We start from the raw sequence: 23059 nt of genomic DNA, 5'->3' as shown, positions 1-23059 counted from the left end.
AACTACGGAAGCACATAGTTAAACTACAGAACTAGTTTCTGCAGGAAGCAGTGGTGTCCACCAACTTGGAAGATTTTTAAAAAGGGTTAGACACATTCACAGAGGCTATCAATGGCCACTAGCCATGATAGCTATAGCCTACATCCATTGTCAGAGGTGGTATGCCTCTAAATGCTAATTGCTTGGAATTATAGGTGAACAGAGGACTATTGCACTCATATCCTGCTTGCAGGTTCCCCATAGGCATCAGGTTTGCCACTGTCAGAACATGATGCTGTACTAGAGGGGCCACTGGCCTGAAGTTCTTAAGTTGCCCAGTAGGTGCCCTATTTATAGCATCTTTCAACTGCTGTCAACCTAAAAAGAGGAAACACCCAAATATGGGATTTCCTCTTCACCAGAACTAGCCTAGGAGCTATGCCTGGAGAAGTCACTTCAATACTGCTAATGCAACAAAAACAATGCAGGGGGCAGCAGTTACAAGCTACCAGTCTCTGCAGCCACAGCAGGTGATGTGATTCTCCAGTGGTTTGACTCCACCCCTGGAGGTGCACTCCACTGTCTCCCAAGACAGAAGGATGCAAACTCTAACTCTATCCTAAAGGGTCAAAACAAGTTAAAAGAACAACTTGACCAACACAGTATAAACCACTCATCACATTCACTGAGGTTTATCCACCCTCTCCTGGCATAAGCCTGACACCCAAAGGTCAGCTAAAACGCATAGTGTTGAATCCAAAGTAGCATTACGTCACTGTCCTGTCAGTGGAAGGATTTCCTCTAATACAATGGGAATTCTGCCCTCTTCCTTTCTCACACACCCTGAACATCTTATAGGGGTTCCAGCAATGCTTTGGAGCAGATGTGGGGAGTGTGTGGTGCACCTATAGGGAAAGGGGGGGGAGTCCTGTTGCACAAGCAGAAATCCTTGCACTAACAGGATACATTAGCTGAATACTGTTGAAAGGTACCCTGCACAATTATGCAGCAGCCACCTCTGCTATCCAAGCCTGATATATAGATGTTATCATTTAGAGAACTTTCTATGGATCCAAGAGATTTTAATTAGGCATGTGATCTGTACAGTATGTTAGAAGTAAACTGCTTAGAGCCCCTAATGTGGTCATTAACCCAATTAGATTTAAAGCTTCAGCATGATATAGACTATAATAATAAAATACTTAAGTATTTTCTCCTTTGGGAAGAGGGGTGGGACCTAAACTGAATGTAGCAGCAGTACAGGTATAAACACAAATATGCTTTTTCAATGCTTAAAAACAAAACAAATGAATTTATGGCATACAACTGTCAACTCGTTATTTTTTTCTACTTTACTCTGTCAGTGTATGGTACTTGGCAAAAATGCAGAATGAATATCATTAGACTGTCCTGCGCCAGTCTCAAGTGGTAAAGCTGACCTAAGGCTTGATACTGCTGTGGCTGTATGCTTGGGTTGAATGAGCTTTATTTTGACTCTGAAATGACAAACCTGCCAGTAAGTAACAATAAGAGATACTAAAGAAGCTTTTGACATGCAACACTTGGACTCAGTCTTACTATGAAAATCTATCCTAAAATATCTTAAAATATGGTTTAACATAGGCTTTTCTCGACCAATCATAGATAATGTTATCTATTGTTTGTCCAGATTCAAAACATAGCATTCTGCAGTTAATCTAAAATGGAAGCAAAAGTTTTGAAACTCTTATTTGTGGCAACACCAAAGGCGGAGGACAGACCCTACAAGCGTCCCTATTTTCCAGGGCCAGTCTTGGATTTACAGAAGCCATCCCAGTTTCTGATTTGATCCCACTTTTCCTTAGGACATCCCTATTTTCATCAGAGAAGTGTTGGTGGGTATGGGAGTGGGAGCACACGAAGGCAAAGCTCACTGCAGCTCATTCTTCTAACACAAAACTATGGGTTTGTATTACATTCAAACCTTTCCTGTGTACTATTATTGAGATTGTCATACATTCCCTCATGCCATTTTAATCTCACTGGCCGCTGTTTTGTTGAGTCAGTGAAATATACAGAATGGTGATGCTAGGATATCCTTGGCCTAGAGTGGGGAGAAAAGCAGAAATGGGGATCCTTCTTTTCAGTGACATTCTCTTGTTTTTCATAATGTGTAGTTCTACCCACAACCATCTCACTCAAGGTGATCAAAAATGCTCTCATCTTACAAGCAGTATTATCAAGATATTTTATGCAAACGTATTCCACAATATCATCTTAATTGGATCCACTATATTTTATTTCTGTCAGGCCTCCTTATATAGTAACTATTTTGAAAAAATAAACGTTAAACAGTACAAGAACCCTAGCAGAGCTTTGAGTAGCCAAACTCAAGCACACTCTTTCCTTCCAACCACTCCGTCACCCCCATTCCACAGCTAGCTCTGTACCATCTGCAGCCAGATGCCTCTGCTCCCAGGCAATCCTAGAGCTATGTAAGCTTCAGCTGCCGCTACAGCAATAGTGCCTTATTTAAATTGTTAATTTTTTAGCAAGCTACTAAATTATGCTGAATAATACATAACAGAGTTTGAAACCTGTAGTTTTGAAAATCTTATAGCTCACTCACATGCTAACAAATTTAATGAGATAAACAAGAGGCACATCCATACTACAAAGTTAAGTTTAGTACCTCATCTCAGAGACCCATTGTAAACAATACACTTGAGTCTAGCCTCCCAGAGGCACAACAATATTTTAAAAAGCAAGGTATTATGCCTCTTGAATGTAAATGTTACTGTCCATTCTTCTGAAAAATATACCTCCATCTGTGCTTTCTTGGCATGTTTCCCTGGAAGCAGGAGAGAAATACTTGGCACTGATTAATGTCATTATGCCATTTTAAGTTATATATATGCTTCTGCTTGTGGGCTAATTTTCCCCACCTTGCTTCCCCTCTCTTTTAAGATACTTACAATTTAAACTATTTAATGTTTCTTGGCATCTCAGTTATTAGTCTTTACTGGATACTAAAATGAAATCACAGGGCATCCTATTATAGTCACGATCTTAAGTCCCAAACATGCCACTGAAGAGGGAACACGTGTCTGCCAATGCCTTTCTAGTGCACACAAGAGGACCCAAACTGACTGAAACAAAAATTGGACAACTGGAGACTTTTCTTTCTGCTCTATGTGCTCCAAGCAGGTCCTCCTTGCTCTCTGGCCTGTGCATAAGGTTTAAATGTGCCCCCTATCTCCTCTGATTGGACATCCTCCTTTCAATACAGACAAGGGGAGGCATGGGGGCCAGCATGGCACAGATCTTCATGATTCCTAAAAGGCATGTCCTCCAAACCATCATCAAATTAAAGCTGACATTGCTTTCTGTGAATTGCACTAGTATAAAAACCATTTTCAGTGTTTCCCAGAATGCCACAACAGAAAAACATGGATCCAGCGCACAGATCCTCATGATTGTTAAAAGGAATTCCCTGAAAACAACCATCAAATAACTGATCACTGTGTCCATACAGATAAAGATGCATAAGACTGTGTGCCCGAGGTCCATGTTTTTATGCCATAATGGGTCCAGCAAGCACCAGATTGATGTACATATATAGATTACTGTATTTTTCTGTATATAAGGCTCGATTTTTTTTACCCAAAAATTAGGTTTAAAATTGGGGCTCGTCTTATACACGGGTAGTGCTGAGGGGTGTTTCCTTAATTTGAAGTTCCCCAAAACTTCTTATACATGGGAAAATGCCGTATATTGTAAAATTCACCAATGTCAGCTTTAATTTATTATTGGTTTGGGGAAGGTTCACTACACAGTCATTGGTTTGATGATTTACTCCAAAGAAGAGGAGGAGGAGGAGGAGGAGGAGGAGGAGGAGGAGGAGGAGGAGTTTGGATTTGATATCCCACTTTATCACTACCCTAAGGTGTCTCAAAACGGCTAACATTCTCCTTTCCCTTCTTCCCCCACAACAAACACTCTGTGAGGTGAGTGAGGCTGAGAGACTTCAGAGAAGTGTGACTAGCCCAAAGTCACTCAGCAGCTGCATGTGGAGGGGCAGGGACATGAACCCGGTTCACCAGATTACGAGTCTACCACTGTTAACCACTACACCACACTGGCTCTTCATGTATTCTACTATGGTGGGGCTGACAAGTGCTAGATTTGTGATTTAATGGCGGGCTGAGGAAAATGGCATGCAAAAATCAGGCAAATACAAAAGGATTCATTTTTAATCCAACTTTTAAATTCTTCCTGTTCCATTCTCCATGGCAGACATTTTGTGATTGGCGCCTACAGCACAATCAAAATTCTGCATGTGCCCACAGACCCAAATGGGTCCCCCCCCCACACCATTCTAGATATATCAGTGGCTCAGTAAGAGTCAATTTTCTTTCACTCATATATACCTCCAAATCATTATCAAGACTGTAATGCCTGTATAATTTTTTTGTTTAAAATTTGAGCCTTCTCAAATATTTACAGCCTGTGTGTGTGATTTCAGTCAAATGATCTCTTAGGGGTGGCTCAATTCTCTGTTAACCAACTTGCCGAAGCCAATATATGAGCAGTGTGGGTGGCCAGTGTGACCATCCCACACTCAATCTCATGCATACAGATAGACCTTTCTTCCCAGGCTGATGGTGTGATAGGAAGGAAAATCTGCTCTTCAGAGTTTGATTTCTTCCCATTACAGCATGGAGCTGGGAGAAGAGGAAGATGGAAGTGGAGAGGGAGATACTATCGCCTTCAGCTGACCTTTTAAAGCCATCTCATCTAGCTCTTGCATACCACCAAAGCTAAGAGCTCAGAGTGTTCAAGAAACAGGAAGAACTAGTTCCTATTTCCAGAGTGCTCCTACCTGCTAGCAATGGCAATATGCAAAAGGAAAAGATGCCTTGTTCAGCACCATTGCCAGCAATTTTGCTGGTGGCTGAAGAACTACCTGAAACGGCTTAGTGGGCCATGGGTTCTCCATTCCTACAATACATGACAGAAGAAAATAGTAGATTTCAACACACCTAGTCTTTAAGCAAGGGGAATCCCGCCCCCAACACACACACATCTAAGAAGACAACTGGGAACAACCAGAAATATCTTACATCTAGTTACAATCTGCTGGAAATCAAGGTTATATGGAAGAGACTTGTACAGTATTGCAGTCTATTATCAAATGCTTTCCATTTAAACATTGATATGTGGAAGCTGCTTTATTCATCAAATTATTGTGTGAAGAAGCTCACTATGTGTTGACCATTTTCCCCATGCCACCAAGCACCTTTCACAATTTCTGATAGATTAGTAAAGATTGCTTCTTTACACACATGGGAAATGGCTTCCATGCATTTGTAATGTCACCATAATGTCTTAAATATGCCATAAAGAACATTAACTTTTTCTGTTCTTCAGGCACTTTAAATAGCAAGTAGGCTGCTATTACTGTTTAATTAAGGGCTCCCAAGTTAGATGCACACTGCTTTGTTTTGTAAAAAGATCCAGATTCCACGATCAGAAAGTGAATGATGTAAAATACATCTGTTGAATGGTCCTAGGCAGCGCAAGAATTTCCCAAAACTTTGTTTCATTATCGGCTTGCAATTTAAATGTACATGCAAAAATACATTTGATTGTAATCCTGACTGCTAATAATCCAAGCTTCTCATATAACCACTTCTAAATGCACTATTTTCAGAGATTCTACAATACTGCAGAATGTTAACATATTGAAGATTGTAAGCCCAACTGAGCAGCAGTATAGGGCTGCCATACATCCGGAATTTCCAGGAAATAGCTGGAAATTCAACGTCCAGGCAGAAATCGCTGAAACGCATTTTTCATTAAAAATAGTTCAAAAACTTTTTTGTCTAGACTTTCCTTTTTGAAATAATGGCAACCCTAAATATTTTAATACTATTAAAACAACAGTGTTCAAACCCCTTGCCTAACGTATTCAAACATTTCATGTATGCTTTTTAACAAACACAGCACACTAAATAAAGGCCTCTGCTAGTCCTCTCAAATTTTGGATGGAAGCGCAAAAGCAAATGTAAGCAGAGAATACACAGACACATAAAGGTTAAGAAGTTTCAAACATCATTCATGAGACATTAGATCAAACCAAGGAAAAACAAAACAAATCAGAAACTTGGCAACATCTTGCTATCCTGGATCTTGAACTATAGGTTTTCTTGCTACACGTTTTGTATAGCAGGAAGTCTGATACATTTTTTAAAATAAAATAACAAAAAAGATAAAATGAAAGTTAGTTTTTTTGAAAATCCTAAGATAATATTACCTGTTTAACATGTTGCTCAAAATAGAGCAAATGCTCTGTTATAAAAATCTGAGGTTAATTATGTATGTCAGTGTAAAACTACACAAAGCAAGCAGCATGCTATCCAAGTTGAATTAAATTTTGAACAGAAAAAATATTACGAAATTATGAAAATATTATGAAAATATGAAAATATTATCAGTTCACAAGAAAACTTAGTATTCAATGATTATGGTATGTGTTTACTGTTCCATTTGTTTGGAATTCTACACAAATAAGACTTAGGAATAGCTGCAAGGTATCATACTGAAATGGACAACTCCACCTTATACATACTTGTAGGTATCTTGGTGCAAGCAGAGGGCAAGTATTCCTACAGGACAATCAATAAAGGACAGGACACCTTTTCTTGCTTATCAGATATACTCAGCTTGGTAACTGCCCATACCACATTGTATGGTTGCTACACATTTTGAGCAGGACAGTTATGTTCCCAATGGGTCAGTTTATCTCTGCTTACAAGGCCATTTATTTCCATCATTTCCTTCAATTTAAAACGCAGTGGAACCTCAGTTCCCGAACACCTCCGTTGTGGTACGTTTCGGTTTTCAAACGCCAAAAACCTGGAAATAAATGCTTCCATTTTCAAACGTTTTTCAGAACCTGAACATGCGACACAGCTTCTACTGAGTCCAAGAAGTTCTTGCAACCAAGGGGAAGCTGCGGCTTGGTTTTCGAATGTTTCAGAAGCTGAACAGGCTTCCGGAACAAATTTCATTTGAGAACCAAGGTACCACTGTACTGAACTTTCCCCTCTCACTCATTTAACCAAGTACAATGTTAATATGCTACACAACAAATATAAACACAAACATATACACAGCTGTATATTGCTTGTATATAATATATACCTCTCCAAGAGCTTCATAGCGCTTTTGGTTCCATCTGTGCAAATCTTCACGGTAGTTAAAAACAAATGGCTCTCCCGTTTTTATATGTCTTAACTGTCCCTCTACAAAAGAAACAATATTAGATTCAGAACATGAGCTTTATAAGTGGAGAGAATAGTTCACTGTGGAAAAATTAAACTGTTCACTGTGCAGAAGTATTCATGGGTTGAATGCTGAAAACCATGAGCAAAAAGACTTCCCCATCTCCTCCTCTTCTAGAAAAGCCACTCCTGATAGCTGAAGGCCCTTTCAGAAGGACCTGGGATGGGACATGAGTGAGTGCTGGGCAAAGGGTAATCAGGAAAATCTGACAAAACCACGTTGCAGAATACGGGTCAAGAACCTGAGGAAGGTACAGGAAATTCCCTACAGTGAGCATCTTTCCAATTCTCAGAATCTAATTCTATGAGGACATTCAAAGAAAATGGACAATACTATAATAAGCACACATTTCTAGATCAGATTCACAGTAGGTATAGGAAGACCCAGAGAAAATGAAATGCTTTATAAAAGAAATCAAGCATTTATTTTTCAGTGCTCCTAAATATTTGGCAGAAGCTGAAATTCAAATATAAGATTTGATAATTAAGGAAGCCATCCTAATCCAAATCTGAATAGCATGTACCATGCTAATATTGAACACTGTGGATCTCAGTGGCAATGTTCACAATGCTATTGTATCAATTAGCAATGTGTATCACTTATACTAATGTTTTCCTACATCTTTGTATCTTGAAAAAATGTGTAAAGCAGCTAGGGGAAAAAGTAACTTAACTGACACACTGCATTTAAATGGGAAAACAAGTACAGGTGAAATCTAAGAAGTCTCAAAATATGGGAATACTATAATATCAAAGTAGGTTAATACATGACAAGATAAGTTCAAAGATCAAAGGAAATGCAAAAATAGTAGAGAGCAGAAATGCTAGAAACTGCCAAATGTTTTCTCTGAAAAACATTTTATTCACAATGAAACTTGAAAGAAAAAAGATTATTAAGAGTATCTAAGACTTATTACTCCAAATCCTGAAATATCTGAATGTAAAAGCAGGGTTTAAATTACTAGAATTATCTTAATGGGAAAGATAAAGGTTAATTATTTTTTTCTTTGCCCCAGCAAAGACAGTTTTGTACATGAAAGTCTTTTTTATTATTTACTTGGAAAAGTCTTGAAGCCTCAAAATAAGTGAGAACTTTGTGTTATCTGCAGTATCTCTGCCTGTGAATATACTAATTACTAGTGTGAATAGAGAGAAATCAAAGTAGTTTTCTTTCTCAGCACTGTCATTACCTCAGTTTCAGTGTACTTTTCCCAATTACTAACCTCCAGGGGGAATGATGATCCCCAACTTCATATCCAATATCTCAGGTCACATTACCCCTTTCTTCATGGCATATCATACTCTATGCTTCGTCCAAGGCGTCTAATTTTTTTAATTCTACACTCAGTTTCTATGCTCATTTTTAAGGCTGGTTATTGGTGAAGTTCCTCTCTCCCTAAGGAAATCACAGCATATTGTCTAGTAAGAATTGTAGTGTATTTTCAAGTTCTCTTAAGCGTCACTGAAACATCACTTACTAAAATTTCATTATTGCTTTGCCAATCAGAATAAGACACACCCCTTTCCTTCAAATACAGAAACATAATCAATAGTCAAAATGCATTAGTGCACACATGAAAAATTCCAGCCAAACATGCCAATTTGATGGAAGTGGGAACAGGGATGTGTTCACTTGTCCTTAACAATTCTACTCAAAGTCTATATCATACATTCATATTCAGATTTCAAGTCATCTTAGCAATCAGACCTACACTATTAAATGTGCACTCTAGAAAGGAAACAGTAGAGATTGTACTGCTCTAAAAATAAGAAACTGAAAAGTAAAAGTTGAATCACTCCTTTCAAATAGCATCACTTTCATGACACTTTTGGTTTCTAAGTACCTTCCTATGAAAGTCATCAGGGTATTAAAAAGCTAAGTGTTGCATAAATGACTACATTTAAAGAAAAGCTTTCCCCCATAAAATTGGAAGGTATGAGACAATATTAAGAAGCTCAAGGTTTTGGGTTGTTTTCTTATTCAGAATATAGGAACTACTTCATGTTAAGAGTAATACACATCTTTCAGTATGCTGTCTCTTACAAGCCACGTGTTTTAGGGCCAAAAACCCCCCATGTTATGGTTGTAGACAGCCTTTATTTCTATGACTTATCAGGACACTCAACTCAGTGATAGCCAGCTGGATAGCAATGGTTATGACAGATTTCTATTTCACATGTAGCATTAAGATTTCTAGGGAGAAGGCTACAGCTCTCTTGTCAGATTTCTGCTTTGCAATATCCCCCAAGGATATCAATACATGTGCTTTGTACAAGGCTGCTTATGGAAGGTGTAGAAGCTTCAGCTGGTATGGCCTAACCCCAGAAAGAATTGGATTTGTGGGTGTACATCAATAGTCCATTTTTACACTTCCTGTTGTTATCTGACTACAACTCAAAATACAAATTTTGAACCTGAATGGCATGGAATTTACTTAACTTACATACTGCACATTTCCTATGCTTACTCCCTTCCACTGTGGAACCTCATACAAAGTGCTCCATGTATTTGCTGCTCAGGGCCAAACTATGTTACATTAAAAACATTTTTAACTACCATCTTAGAATAGGCTAACTCTCTTCCTTTACAAAAAGCAGCTGCATACACACATCACCTGGATGTGGACTACTTGGAAAACTAATTTAAACTCTCCCCAAAGGTACTTCCTTGCTGGCTTTCAGTGACAGATAGAGACTAATACTGCGTAGTGGAATCTTATTATATTTACAATGAAATGACCTAGTGGGTTCCACAGTGATTATTTCCTAGTAAATGTGTATAGCATTTCAGCCTTCCTCTTGGAACCTGCTTACTGCATCAAATCTCAAGTCCTGAAACAGATGCAATACCAGAGATTAAAAATAAATATATACAGAGGTGCTTTAAAACTAGCTTAAGGACAGGACAGGACAGGACAGGACAGGACAGGCTTAAGGCAGGCCCCTTTGGTATACATAGCCTTAGAAGGTATGCAGTGTTTCCTAGTATGGTAGGGAATGAAGAAGGGGCTTTTTCTGCCAAGGCCAGAGTTTCACAGGCTTACCCTTTTAGGGCTTGTCTGAGACTTAAGTCTCCTAATTAACTGACCATTAGGAATCCAAAAAAGCCCATTAGGACATCTGCTTAACAACCTATTAAGCCAAAGATAAGTTACACAGAAGGCAGGCAGAAGACTCTTTTTATAGGGTGGTAAGAGTCTTTTGGATTAGTTCAGTGACTATACAATTCTCCCAGGCCTAAGGCTGAGGAACTTTCCTGAGCCAGGCCCTTGGGCTAGCAAGCATGAACTGCACAATTCCACTTCAAAGTTGGGCAACTTATGGTTGACAACATCAAAGCCTTAATTAGTTTCCTAAACAAAAGCAATTAAAAAGGAGGGGGTTAATTCAGTAAACAGTTCTTGGGTGTGTTTTGTACTTTTAAATGTAAATTTAAACCATGGACAAATTATAAACTTGTTGAACATGGCCGCACAACAGCTCAATTTAAGCAGCTGAAACATAGTTGAACCCTTGCAAGACTACACGCGTCTTGTCTAAGCTGACAATCTTGCCTTTTACAGTGTTCCAAAAATCTGGCTTCCATATGAGATCTAATACAAAGTATGATGAAAACCACTTAAGATTTTCCCTCCAGGGGCAACTCTGAGACTTACATGCTTTGTATTCTTAAAGAGTAAGCAGCAGCATAAATTGCCATTACTCCAACCATCTTCTAATAGCACAAGAATTTTGTTGCAAACAAAAAACTCTCTAAACTTGTGAAATGCTCTCCCCAGGGAGGTTCAGCTGGTGCCTTCATTATACACCTTTAGATGCCAAGCAAAAATGTTCTTCAACCAGGCTTTTTACTGATTAACATCCTATACGCTTTTAAATGTGTTTGTGGAATGGTGTGCAGGGATGGGGTATATTAATTTGTGGACCCCCTATTTTATTATTTTGTGTTTTTATCTTGTATTTTTATGTTGTGGACTACTCTGAGATCTACAGATAAAGGGCTATATACAAACTTAATAAAATAAACAAATAAATAAATTACTTCCAAAAGCTTCTTCACTTATTTCCAGTGAGCAATTGCATGCATGCAAAGCTAGACATAGGTCAGGTTCATTGCAACTCTGGAAACAATTCTCATTAAAATCAACTACATTTGCTTTGAGCTATGTTTGAGATCACAGCTGCTATGACAGCACAATATCCTGATTCCAAATATATTGCATAATAATACATTACATAGTAATATATAGTAAATAATTAAGATGATGATGATGATGGATTTGTTATTATTTCCCCCACTATGTTTTCAGCTGTTCTTATTTTAAATGTAAGTCACCTTGAGCCCGTCATGGAAAAATGTGGGGTATAAATATATAAGAACAACAACAAACACTGAAGTTAAGCAGGCTACCTACAAACTAACATGTTAGTGTTTCCCAAAGTGGGCGGTACCACCCCCTGGGGGCCAATGAGATTACCGTATTTTTCGCTCTATAAGACGCACCAGACCACAAGACACACCTAGTTTTGGGAGGAGCAAAACAAGAAAAAAAAAATCTGAATCTCAGAAGCCAGAACAGCAAGAGGGATCACTGTTCAGTGAAAGCAGCAATCCCTCTTGCTTTTCTGGCTTCTGTGATAGCTGCGCAGCCTGCATTCGTTCCATAAGATGCACACACATTTCCCCTTACTTTTTAGAAGGGAAAATGAGTCTTATAGAGCAAAAAATACGGTACTTACGGGGTACTAGTAGGCAAGAGCATGGCAGGAAGGCACTTGGTGTGCAAATGACTATTACTTGGGAAAGTTGATATCACTAGATCAAGTTAATCAATTTTACTGAATTAGAATTTTGAGTAAATGTGAAATTACTTGTTACTGTATTGCTTTTATTGTGCTATTATCTTTCTTAATGGGTCGTGAAAACCACTATTCTGAATAAGGCTTCTGATAGTGTTTGGTAGGGGAACTGATGATGAGTTTACAGAACCAAGAGGGCAGTGGCCTGAAAAAGCTTGGGAACCATTGCCTTGGAAAAAATTGAACAAAAATTTTCAGTGAGGCACCACTACCATTCTGAGCAACTGTGTTCCTATGTTTAGAATGGCCCAAGGAAAAACTACAGCAACATAAAATGTGTTATTTGTGATCAGATGAAAACAGGATGTATTTGAATACTTGAGACTATTACTTTAGTTGCATTGTTTAAAACAGTTGTACAAAGAAATCAGACTCAAACAGCAAGCTATGAATCAAAGTTCTGGGGGGAAATATTAATATTCAATCACTTCTAAATGAGTTCTTACAGCATTCATTACTTACTTTCATTAAAAGCATATTCAAATCCTTCAAGTGTATCAGGAAACTCAAGAGGTGGCTCATCTTTTTTCATCAGTTCATCCAAGTCTATTCTAGACAACAAATCTGAAAAAGGGTGGGGAAGAAATTTGTCTTTCTGTAGACTGCAAATTCAGTTAATTACTTGCCCTTCTTTTTTAAGTGTCTTTTTAAAAAAAATGTATTCTAGAATACATTGAACAAGTTTTTATTTGGATTTCAATACTCCTTTGAATAACAGATAATATTAGATTAAGCTGGACAATTATTAATCCATCCCAATGACAGGTTTCTACATACATAGACCATTTGATCATAACAAGAGGAACCAGCAGCAAAGTGTTGCAGTGTATCATCATGCCCAACTTCAGGTTTCCCCCAAAGATTAGTTGTTACCTCCCTCTTCTTTCTCAGTTGACTCATTTTGGCTCCATATCTGCCAACACTCAACCACAAAGTTTGCTATTGGAGGGAGTGATAATGCAAGAGTAACTGAAGCAATGTGAAGGCTGCCAGAGACAACAATGAAGTACTTTTGAATGAAACTTACTTAGAAACTGTCCAACTTTTCATTTCTACTATTCTTGTAATTTCAAAATCAAGGCAGTACTGTCTTCTACATTGCCAAAGGGCATATGGTAACACATGGTAACACATCTGAAATGTTTTCCGAGGATTCTGTTATTTTGGGGGGAAAGCAGCAGAGGTTTCCTCTATTTACTCTATTTACAGAGTGATGCTACCCCAAACTAATTCTTACTGGGAAGAAAAAGGATCAGTCACTATAAAAGTTTGCTTTGCTGTGGAAAGCACATGGAACATTTTGAATTTATGCCAGTGGAAAGTATTGTTGGCATAACCACTAATCTGGAAGCACATTGTCAGAGCAAACAGAAACATGTGAAGTTAGTAATGTAGCAGGGGGCGATGGCTTAGCTCAGATCTGATCATCAAACAACATGTTAGTCCTACACACCAAAATGGCAAAAACACGCAGCCCACTTAGTAAGTAGAAGGTCCACATGAATAATCCAGAGGTCTGCATGCTGAACCCATACACTAAGTTATTATTTGCTGTTCTTATACAGTGGGCCATGGAAGCATCTAATGTGGGTAGGAACACAGTAGGCTCTTCCTAGGAGTGTGTTTCAGCATTCACTTGGGGAGAAGGCTTTGACCAGGTTGTTGGAAAGCACTGAGCAATTTCTGCAGTCACACTGTGGCTGGTGTCTTCTGTATAGTTGCATTATCAGATATTACCAGTCACAATATTGTGATTGATAGGTGACAGTGGAGTTGCAAAGGATGAGGTTTAAGCAATAGCCAATCACTCTGTACTGTTTTGTTTCCGTTAGTTTTGCTTTGCTTTTTGCACCAGTGCTGAATAGAATTTCACGTACACTATGCAATCACGAGTGTGGCTTATTTGTAACTTAAGATATTTGGGGCAGGGAGGGAGAGAAAAGCATTTGCTTTTCACTATCGTATGTCAGGATGGCCCACACACTTTTCATTTCCATAGCATATGTAACAGGAAACATGGAGCATATTGGTCCCATATTGACTAAAGTAAAAGATGTTCAATATGACTTGGATTCATTGATAAAATGCATCCACAATGACACATACATTGTCAGTGTCAGGATGTGCATCCATTTACTCCAGATGTTCATGTAGAGAACCTATATTAACACGGGTACTATCACAAGTCAAGAAATTGAATCTAGAGAACTTTGCTCATGCAAGGAAGGACACATATTCCCACCCCCCTTCTCACATTTCTCCATGCTATTATAATCTGAAACCAGTTTTGTTATGGCATTATTGTAAGCTTAGAGACTCTGGGTGACAGTTAGCTAAGTTTTGCTCAGAACAGACCCACTGGAATTAATAAACATGACTACGGTCAATTAGTTTCATTTGGTCTACTCTGAGTAAAACTTAGTTGAATACCACTCATTACTTTTTCAGCAGACATCTGTCTGCATTATTATTCTGATGTCCACATTAACAAGGTGCCACCAAGTGCATCAAGGGTCCCTGCTTCAACCTGGCACCTTGTAGAGATCCCATTTCACCTCTAATATGCCCCAAATACCTTTGTGCCATCTCACTTCATCTCTGGATATGCCTGACTACAATGCATATCACTGAATCTAGGCTCTAAGAGTTTTGCAGCAATGTGAACTGGGTGTAACAATATTATTTAAAACACTGTTTTAAAGAAATATTTTACTCATCATTTGGAAAATAGAATATTGTATACAACATTGTATTTTAGTTTTCCCAGATTTTCCATTTCTGGATTTGGTAGGAAAGACTAGGGGGTGCGTTGTTCACATCTCTGTATACAGGTAACAGCATTCCCACTGTGTGTATTGGCTTCCTTTTCCAGAGAAAGAAAAAAGAAACCTAGACAGGCAGTGGTAAGAAATGTATAACAGCTGAGAATGTGGGTTGCACTCATTTGCACTTGCTCACCTGTTTCACTAATCACACAATTATAGTTCATCAGAGCAAAGTCTATGGAGTGCCTATGGAGGAGAAGTTCCAAATTAATTTGTACCCTTTAATGCTGTAGTCTTCTCTTTTTCATCAGGACCTCCCTGTTGAAGCTGTGCCATGCTTATCCAAATTCTCAGCCAGATTAAAATAATGGAGGGAACATGCATCAATCTTGGGAGGATGAGCTGAAAAATTAAAGAAAGTTCAGAATTTGCAGTCAGTTTGGTTCCACTTCAGAATGTTTCTTGAAAATGATCAGCAGTGTAAAACTGTATTTAATTTAATTTATTGTATCTCACCTAAGGTACTCTACCTTGCAGTCTCTAAAATAGCCAAAACAAAAAACAACAGAACAATATTTCTAATATGAAACAATCCTCAAGTTAAAACCAATTACAGAAACCATCGCAACAAAAAACACAGTAATAATTCCAACACAGCAAAGCACAAACAGGAAAATGATCAGCCAAAGGTCATTTTCAACAGTCAGGCCTTTACCAGCAGCTTGAAAACATACAGTGACAGGACTTGGCACAAATTGTTTGGCAAGGCATTCCACAGGATAGGCACCACCTAAAAGAATAAACAAGCTCTGGTTGTCATCAGCTGTACAGAGGTACCTCGGGTTATATACGCTTCAGGTTGCATACGCTTCAGGTTACAGACTCCGCTAAACCAGAAACAGTACCTCGGGTTAAGAACTTAATTCGTTCTGGAGGTCTGTTCTTAACCTGAAACTGTTCTTAACCTGAAGCACCACTTTAGCTAATGGGGCTTCCTGCTGCTGCCGCCACACCACCAGAGCACAATTTCTGTTCTTATCCTGAAGCAAAGTTCTTAACCCAAGTTACTATTTCGGGGTTAGTGGAGTCTGTAACCTGAAGCGTCTGTAACCCAAGGTACCACTGTACCTTATAAGAGAGATCTGAAGAAAGGCCTCAGATGATGATCAAAGCATGCTGAAAGTAACATAAGGGAAAAGATGTCCAAGTCCCAAGATGTTTTGCTTTAAAGTTTAATACCAGCACATTGAATTGAACCCTGAAACAAACTACCAGCTAATATAAGTCATGGGAAATCCACTGTGTGGCAATTTAAGCACCTAGCAACCATCAGTAACCTAGATGTAGCATTTTGTACAAATTGCAATTTCCAAGATAGTCTGTAAATCCAAACTGAAATCAGATGGTCTCACCACCAGCAGTACTTCTGTTTTGTCTAGATTAAGATGCAGCTTACTCCACCTTTTCCAGGCTTTCACATCTACCAACTGCCTCTTTAGAATCAAGTGAAAATTAGAGAGAGAGCTGGGTGTCATAAGCATCATGATGAGATTGCATTCAAATCTCTAGACCTTTTCTTGTAGCATGGGCACAAAACTTAACCTTAACCTTGCCAAACCCCATAAACCAAGGGGAACAGCAGCTGTTCCCCAGCAGCCACCGTCTGAGTCCTATCTGCAGGAATGAGCAGATATACATCAACACTGTACTCCAATTCCCTTCCCTTCAAGGTGGTCTAGAAGGATACTAGAGTCAGTTGGAGATTCAAGAAAATAGGGTCACATTTCCTTAATTCATCTCCTGGCACAGAACATAACCAAAGGTGATCAAGGAAGTTTCTATGCCTAACCCAAGTCACAAGACAGACTGGAAGTAATCTAGATAATCTAGATTGTTCTAATAATCTAGATAATCTAGACGTTCTTGGAGCCGCTCCATAAAAGCTATAATACTTTTTTTAATTGAGAAAAAGATACAATATTTTCTGCAAGCTGAGCAGGACGGCACCTTCCAATGGAACAGAATGTGCCTGTGCTCTAAGAGCAATGTCTTAACCGAATAGGAATGAATTGTGATGCCATGCATATATACCTAGCCCCAAGTCTGCAGGGCTTCGATTCTCTTCCTGCAGTAGTCCCCAGCTCATATCCTTAATCTTGCTCACCCTTTAAACCTACATTCATCCCGCAGCTTTTTGCCTACAGCTTCTTCTGTAAGACTGGAAATATCCAATATGAATTTCCATTTACAGCCACTTTCTTCTAACCTTATTTTTCCATCTTTTACCCACTCCCACTCTTCCTTGACTCTGTCCATCTCCAGTCCCACAATATCCATGACACAAAGCTGTAGGGCTCTCCCCTTCTGGCCACAGCTGACTGTGCTAGGCCTCAACACTCAGTTAGCTAAAGCTTGAGATCCTATAGCAGAGCAGGATCATCATGATCAACATTAGCTTCAGAATTTGCACCCTAGCCTTCCACGTTTTTGTCTCAACTATATCAGCTCCTTTTCCAACCTTTAAATTCTTTCTCATTCATCCAATTTGTGGGCCTCCCACAGCAAACTTTTCATTGTGCAATTCACACATTAAGTAGACCTACAGGGTATTTCTTCTAGGATACTGACAGAAATTCTCACCTTTAGGTCCCTAAATTTCAGCCACTAACCACATACCATTTTCCTTCTGGAAACAAAAAACAATTTGTAACATAAAATGAATTTTGTCCTTGGGGTGTGTGTTTACTACACCAGTCAATGTTAGCAGACTGGGGTAGTAAAACACCCAATTGTTTTGTCATAGGTCAGCGAAAGGTTAAGAAAATGTGTTGTGTGCCAATAGATTAGAAGAAACCTTATTCCTCTAACCCAGGGCAGTTTTCTTAATGGGGTCAGAAAAATACACCACAAAACAGTTAATATTAGCTTGCTTTTATTGCAACTGTGATTTTATATTTTATACTTTTAATTTTATCTTATTAGTCAGTTGACCATTATAAATACCTGACTTGCTTTCAAGTATCTGCACTATTTTAATTAATATCTTGACATTCCCTCTCAACAGACAGCAGTTAAGCATGTATACAAACTCTTTGACATCAAACAATGTAAATGCAATGAACTTGAGGGAGCTCAGAAGCAGTAGGCAGCAATATATTAAAAGGTAACAGCTGCTAGTAAATACTGATATTAATTCCTCAACCTTGCAAATAATTTAATTAATTTTACTGATTTAATCTAGCATGGCCCAGACTGTTTAAAACGTTGATCTCATTTATTGTGAGTTTTGCATTTATGCTGCACACCAGTTTGAAATCTGATATAATGAAGGGTGTATGTGTGTATGCAAAAACAAGAATGACCAAGTGCAGCATTTATTTTATGCAAGCCTGCCTGAGTGCATTTCTCAGCCTCAATTTTCTGTGGCAAGTACAGACATCTGTGAAATATACCCTCACAGCCCTGGCATACAAGCCCCCCCCCCCCCATGTTCTACAGGACTGTTATCTGTTGCTCAGACTCCTGTTTCAAGTCTCTTACCTTTTAAGTCAGCTTTGCAATGCCTCTACATTTCTGGCCACAACCTTTCCAAAAGCTAGCACTCTTTGCCACCACCCCCCAAAAAAAGTCAAGACTGTGGGAAACACAAAAGACCTGCAACTCACATGTTGCTAAGCAATACTACATAACCTACCCGAACCAGCTAGAAAATTTTGGACAGAGCTCAAATAAGTAATCTAGCAATCAGAAACGTACCAGGTGAACGTTTTAATTTCATTTATACGACAATTGCTTATGTTTTTACATGCAAGCCAAGTTTGGGAAAAGAAGTAAAAGATGACTCAGCATTTACATACTATCAGGTGAAAAAAGGAATTCCTATGGGGGAGGGATATAGTGTGGGGAATCCAGCTGCTGCCTGGTAAAAGTGACAACAGCAAAACATCACAGCGCAGCGAGATCCTGATTGTTATGCATACATTTAAGGCACTCGGCTGAGCAGCAAACACGGACTATATGCCAAATGTGAAGAGGAAAACATTTTTTAAAAGAGGCCAGTGACAGGCTCCTGCCATCCCTCTCCCTCCCTCTTCCCGGGGCCAAGGTCCTGGCGATCTTTTTTTCTCTGAGCGACAAGCCCAATTCTCCCCGCCCCCAGAGCAGAGCGCCAGAGCCAGGAAACAACGTGGGCGAAGCAGCTTGAAAGGAAAAGGGACTCCTGTGATTTCTGACGCGGCGGCCACCTTGTACTTCCTGGTCGCAGCAGCCAACCAGGAGGAAGAACAAGAGCGAGGGCAGCTACAGCTCAAAGGCAGCGGCGCTCCGCCCGAGGTGGACAAGCGAGGTGCCGCCACCTCAGAGGCGGGAAGGCAAGAGGACGGTGCCCCCGCCGCCTGTGGTCAGGCGCAGCTCGCTCCCTCGGCTGAAGGCCACGCAGACCGCGGCGGAAGGGAGGCGGCCAGTAGCCGGGAGAAGGCGGCTTCCCCTCCGCCGCCTCCACCCGTCAGTCCTGTCTCTTTCACACACGGACACACGCACAACACCTGAGGGAGGGGGGTGAGGTGAGCCTCTGCCATTCTCCTCAGCGGGGGTGGGGAGCGAGGGAAGGGGCGGCCGTTGGCGCGCGCAAACCTCGGCGCAACGGCTGCAACGTACCTGCTGCCGCCCTTCCCGGTGGAGGGGAGGGGAGGGGGCGTGGCCAAGGCTTGTTACCGGGAGACGCGCCGCCGCTTCTCGCCTCACTGTTTTGTAATGGGGGGGGAGGGAGGGTTGTCCCGCCCTCGCTTCCTTGCTTTGCCTTCCCCCTTTTTCCCGCCCTTTCCTTTCCCCTCAGCTCCACAGACGAGAGGCGAATTTCGAGAGTTCCACTTCCGGGCCCGGGGGAATGACGTCACACACAACCCGCGCGCAATCGAACTAAGGGACAAAAGGAAGGCGGGGGAGGGGCTTCCTTCCTGCCCGCCCGCCCGCTTCCTGCGCTCAGAGAAGTCGCTGTCAAGTCGGATCGAGAGAGAGGGAGCGCCGAGGCGTCAGCGAAATAATGCGCTGGGTCAACTGAGCATGCGCAGGTCCCCTTGGAGTCTGCTCAGTAAGAGCCGGCGAAGCCGCCGGTAGCTTTTTTTCTGCCCTCAGTTGAAGGAAGTTCCACCTCAGTACGATTAGCCAAGGCAATCAGATCCGTTGCTTGAAGCCTCAAACCTGCCTGGATGCATTTTGGCTTGCCTGCTGATGAAAGTGGCCGTGTGGTGATTGGTAATATCGTCATCCCTAAGTAGTAGCAGTTGCCTGGACATTGTCCTGTTCGCCTCTGCATTGTTTCATCCTTATTTTGGACATTGTGGTAGATTGCAATGTTTAGCTAGTGATGTATTGCGATGTTAAAAACCAGATATTGCCCAGCTTTCACACATGTCGTGATTAGCGATATATTACCAGGTCAAATATTATGAACAGTTATCGCAATGCGAACTTCAAACCAATATATTCCCCAGTCCTAACAACTGCTGTGGAAAAGTAGTGATTTCCATGTTAGGGATCATTAGGAAAGGGATTGAAAATAAATCTGCCAACATCTTAATGTCATCTGTAGTGAGACCACACACAGAATATTGTGTACAGTTCTGGCTGCCTCACTGCAAAAAGCATGTAGAACTGGAAAAATTTCAGAAAAGGGCAACCAAAACAATCAAGGGTATGAAGCAACTACAACATTTCAGGCTCTTTAGTTTAGAAAAATGGCGAGTACGGGGTGGGGAGGGAGATGATAGTGTATAAAATTATGTATGATGTGAAGAAATAAGCTAAATAAAAGTTTTTATCTCCTGTAATACTAGAATTCATGGCCATCTAATGAAGTTGAATGTTTGAAGATTCAAGACACTAAAAAGTATTTCACACAATTCATATTGAAAGACGTTAAAAAGTGATGTCCTGTATCCACTGTCAGAGGCAATATGTCTCTATAAACCAGACGCTGGGAATCACAGATGGGGCAAGTGTGGTTGGTCAAGTGTGAGAACAGGATGCTGAACTAGATGGCTCCAGCAGACCTCTTCTTCTGTTGGCCAAGAAACAATGCACCTCCCATTTACCCTTGAAGGAGTTACCTGAGGTGGCAATGTAGCATTGCAGTGTTACTTCTTCTGCCAAAATGTACTTCTCCTGCTGGACAGTGGGAAATTGGCCCACTGTCGAGTCCTTTGCCAGATTCTGGGGCTCAGTAAGTGTCTGGCGTTGAAGCCCTTGCCGGTGAGTCCCTACCTGTGATCATTTGTTGTTCCTGACCAAGTAAGGCACTGCTTCCCAAACAGTGGTCCATAACCTACCAATGGGCCTTGGGCCACTTTCAGGTAGGCATCAGTGCCACAGCCTACCCAGTATCTCCTCACTTGCAGGTCCACCCCCTAGATGTGCCATAACCTTTTGGTAGGGCCAATGCCAGCTAGATGGTGAACTGAGTAGTGGATGGGAAGGGAAACACCTGACAGATACTGAAGTCATGCAGTTAATTCAATAATTTTCTTCATATTTAGTCTTAGCCTGGTGCAGCAAAAGATGTCACTGTGAATTTTTCCCAATTGGCCAGACTAAATTATACTAATAACTTTGTTAGTTAAAGATGTGGAAAGCTAGAGAGTAATCTAACACACATAGATATTCACACTGTAAGGTAATATGGATTTGGAGAAGATGCCAAGATAAATAATCTACCTTTTACTATGCATATCCTATGCATTTTTCTTGATTCTCCTTGTACATTGCTGATCTGTGGGCTAAAAATAAGTTCAGTGCAACTTGGATTTGATGTGTGCTTTGAGTTAAGTGACTGATTTTATAGACTTAGAAATCTGGTGGTCCACCTGATACTTATAAGCAGGTAACAGAACATATAGAACTGACGTCATGGGAACTTCTGAAGTTTATTCAAAGGAATACCTTATTTAATTTCAATGACATACGGGACATCTTTGGGGGAGGAGTTGATGAAAACTACATTGCCCTAAAGCAAGTCACTTTAACATAATAACCCATTTGGTTTTGGGACAGTGTGTTCCACATGATTTCTAAAATTCTGAATATTACAGGCTTGGCCTTATTTCAAGGAGCAAAGAAAGAAATTTAAGGCATTAATAATCCATTTCCTTGTAGCAGCTTGATGGAGATTGCCTTCTTATGGAGAAGGGATGATTTGCTAACTTTGGAAAACTGGTACAATAGGGTTTAGAAGGTTACACTTGTAGACGAATTAGCACAAGATGGTACAGTGCTCAAAGGCAGCATTACTGGAGATAAATTTTATGATCGACTGTTTCCCTTGATTTCTTTCATTAATTCCTCACCAGAACGTAGACCAACTTCTGTTCACTTATTTTTGTTATCCTGAACCTTATCTTGATATTTCAGATTTTCTTTCTTTATATATCATGTCATTGACTCCCTCCAAGGTTTAAAGAAGGCTGTTGTTAACTTTGCAAGTTCTGCTGATGTAATCATTCCTTTATGCTTGGCATTTATTGATATATTCTTTCCAAAGTGTGTAACAAGGACTCATTGTTCATTTATGTATTCCCCCCCCCCTTGATACAATGTTTGGAATGTTTGGATAAGTTTAATGTTTTGTCTGTGGTTGTGTGTGTGGTTACTTGCCTAGCTGACACTCCCATACTCCTCCTTTTCTCCAGTCTCCAGTTCCCCTTTATGGGGAAGGCTTGCAGCTCAGCAGTAGAGTATTTGCTTTGCATGGGGTTTTAATTTTATTTTACAATTTATCTGGATGAAGACATAGCTGATTTCATAGTGACCAAGTACCGTAGCTAAGGGCATACCTCAATCTGTCCTCTTCTTCTGGATGATTCCAAACCATCTAAAAATATTATATCTTTGCTCTTCTGAATTACATGCTTTAAAAAAAGTTCCTTTTGTTATCTTCAAAGATAAGAGATTTTTTAAAAGAATAAAATACAAAGAGCATGAAGAACAAGGGTTGTACCACCAGTCATGAAAAAATTAAGGGCACTGATATTTTAATAATATCAAGCATAATCTATCTGAATGACAGGAAATGACATGTGATAGTCCCAGGGCAATCTGAGTACCACTTACCTTCATCAACCAATGCCAATCTCCTGG

The 23059-nt window shown here is 40.1% G+C and overlaps 1 protein-coding gene across 7 annotated transcripts in view; it reads right to left on the bottom strand.

Moving 5' to 3' along the window:
- ARB2A (ARB2 cotranscriptional regulator A) overlaps positions 1-19769 on the bottom strand; it is a 221918-nt gene extending 202149 nt beyond the window's left edge. For 3 of the 7 annotated variants that reach the window (XM_081212421.1, XM_081212422.1, XM_081212424.1), the window contains exons 1-4: positions 19474-19524; positions 15208-15331; positions 12627-12728; positions 7165-7265 (exon numbers count right to left, since the gene is read on the bottom strand). In XM_081212421.1, coding sequence (XP_081068547.1) covers positions 7165-7265; positions 12627-12728; positions 15208-15331; positions 19474-19506 — 360 coding nt within the window. In that variant the 5' untranslated portion in view covers positions 19507-19524. Of the gene's footprint in view, positions 1-7164; positions 7266-8527; positions 8701-12626; positions 12729-15122; positions 15332-19473; positions 19527-19585 lie in introns of those variants that run through there. The other 4 variants (XM_081212420.1, XM_081212423.1, XM_081212419.1 and 1 more) reach the window with 4 other exon arrangements.
- Between the last annotated feature and the right edge of the window lie 3290 nt (positions 19770-23059).

This window comes from Podarcis bocagei, assembly GCF_964188305.1.
Source record: "Podarcis bocagei genome assembly, chromosome: 11".
In the NCBI taxonomy this organism is placed as follows: domain Eukaryota; kingdom Metazoa; phylum Chordata; class Lepidosauria; order Squamata; family Lacertidae; genus Podarcis; species Podarcis bocagei.
The sequence above is the reverse complement of the archived record's forward strand: the minus strand, read 5'-3'. Positions and strand labels throughout refer to the sequence as shown.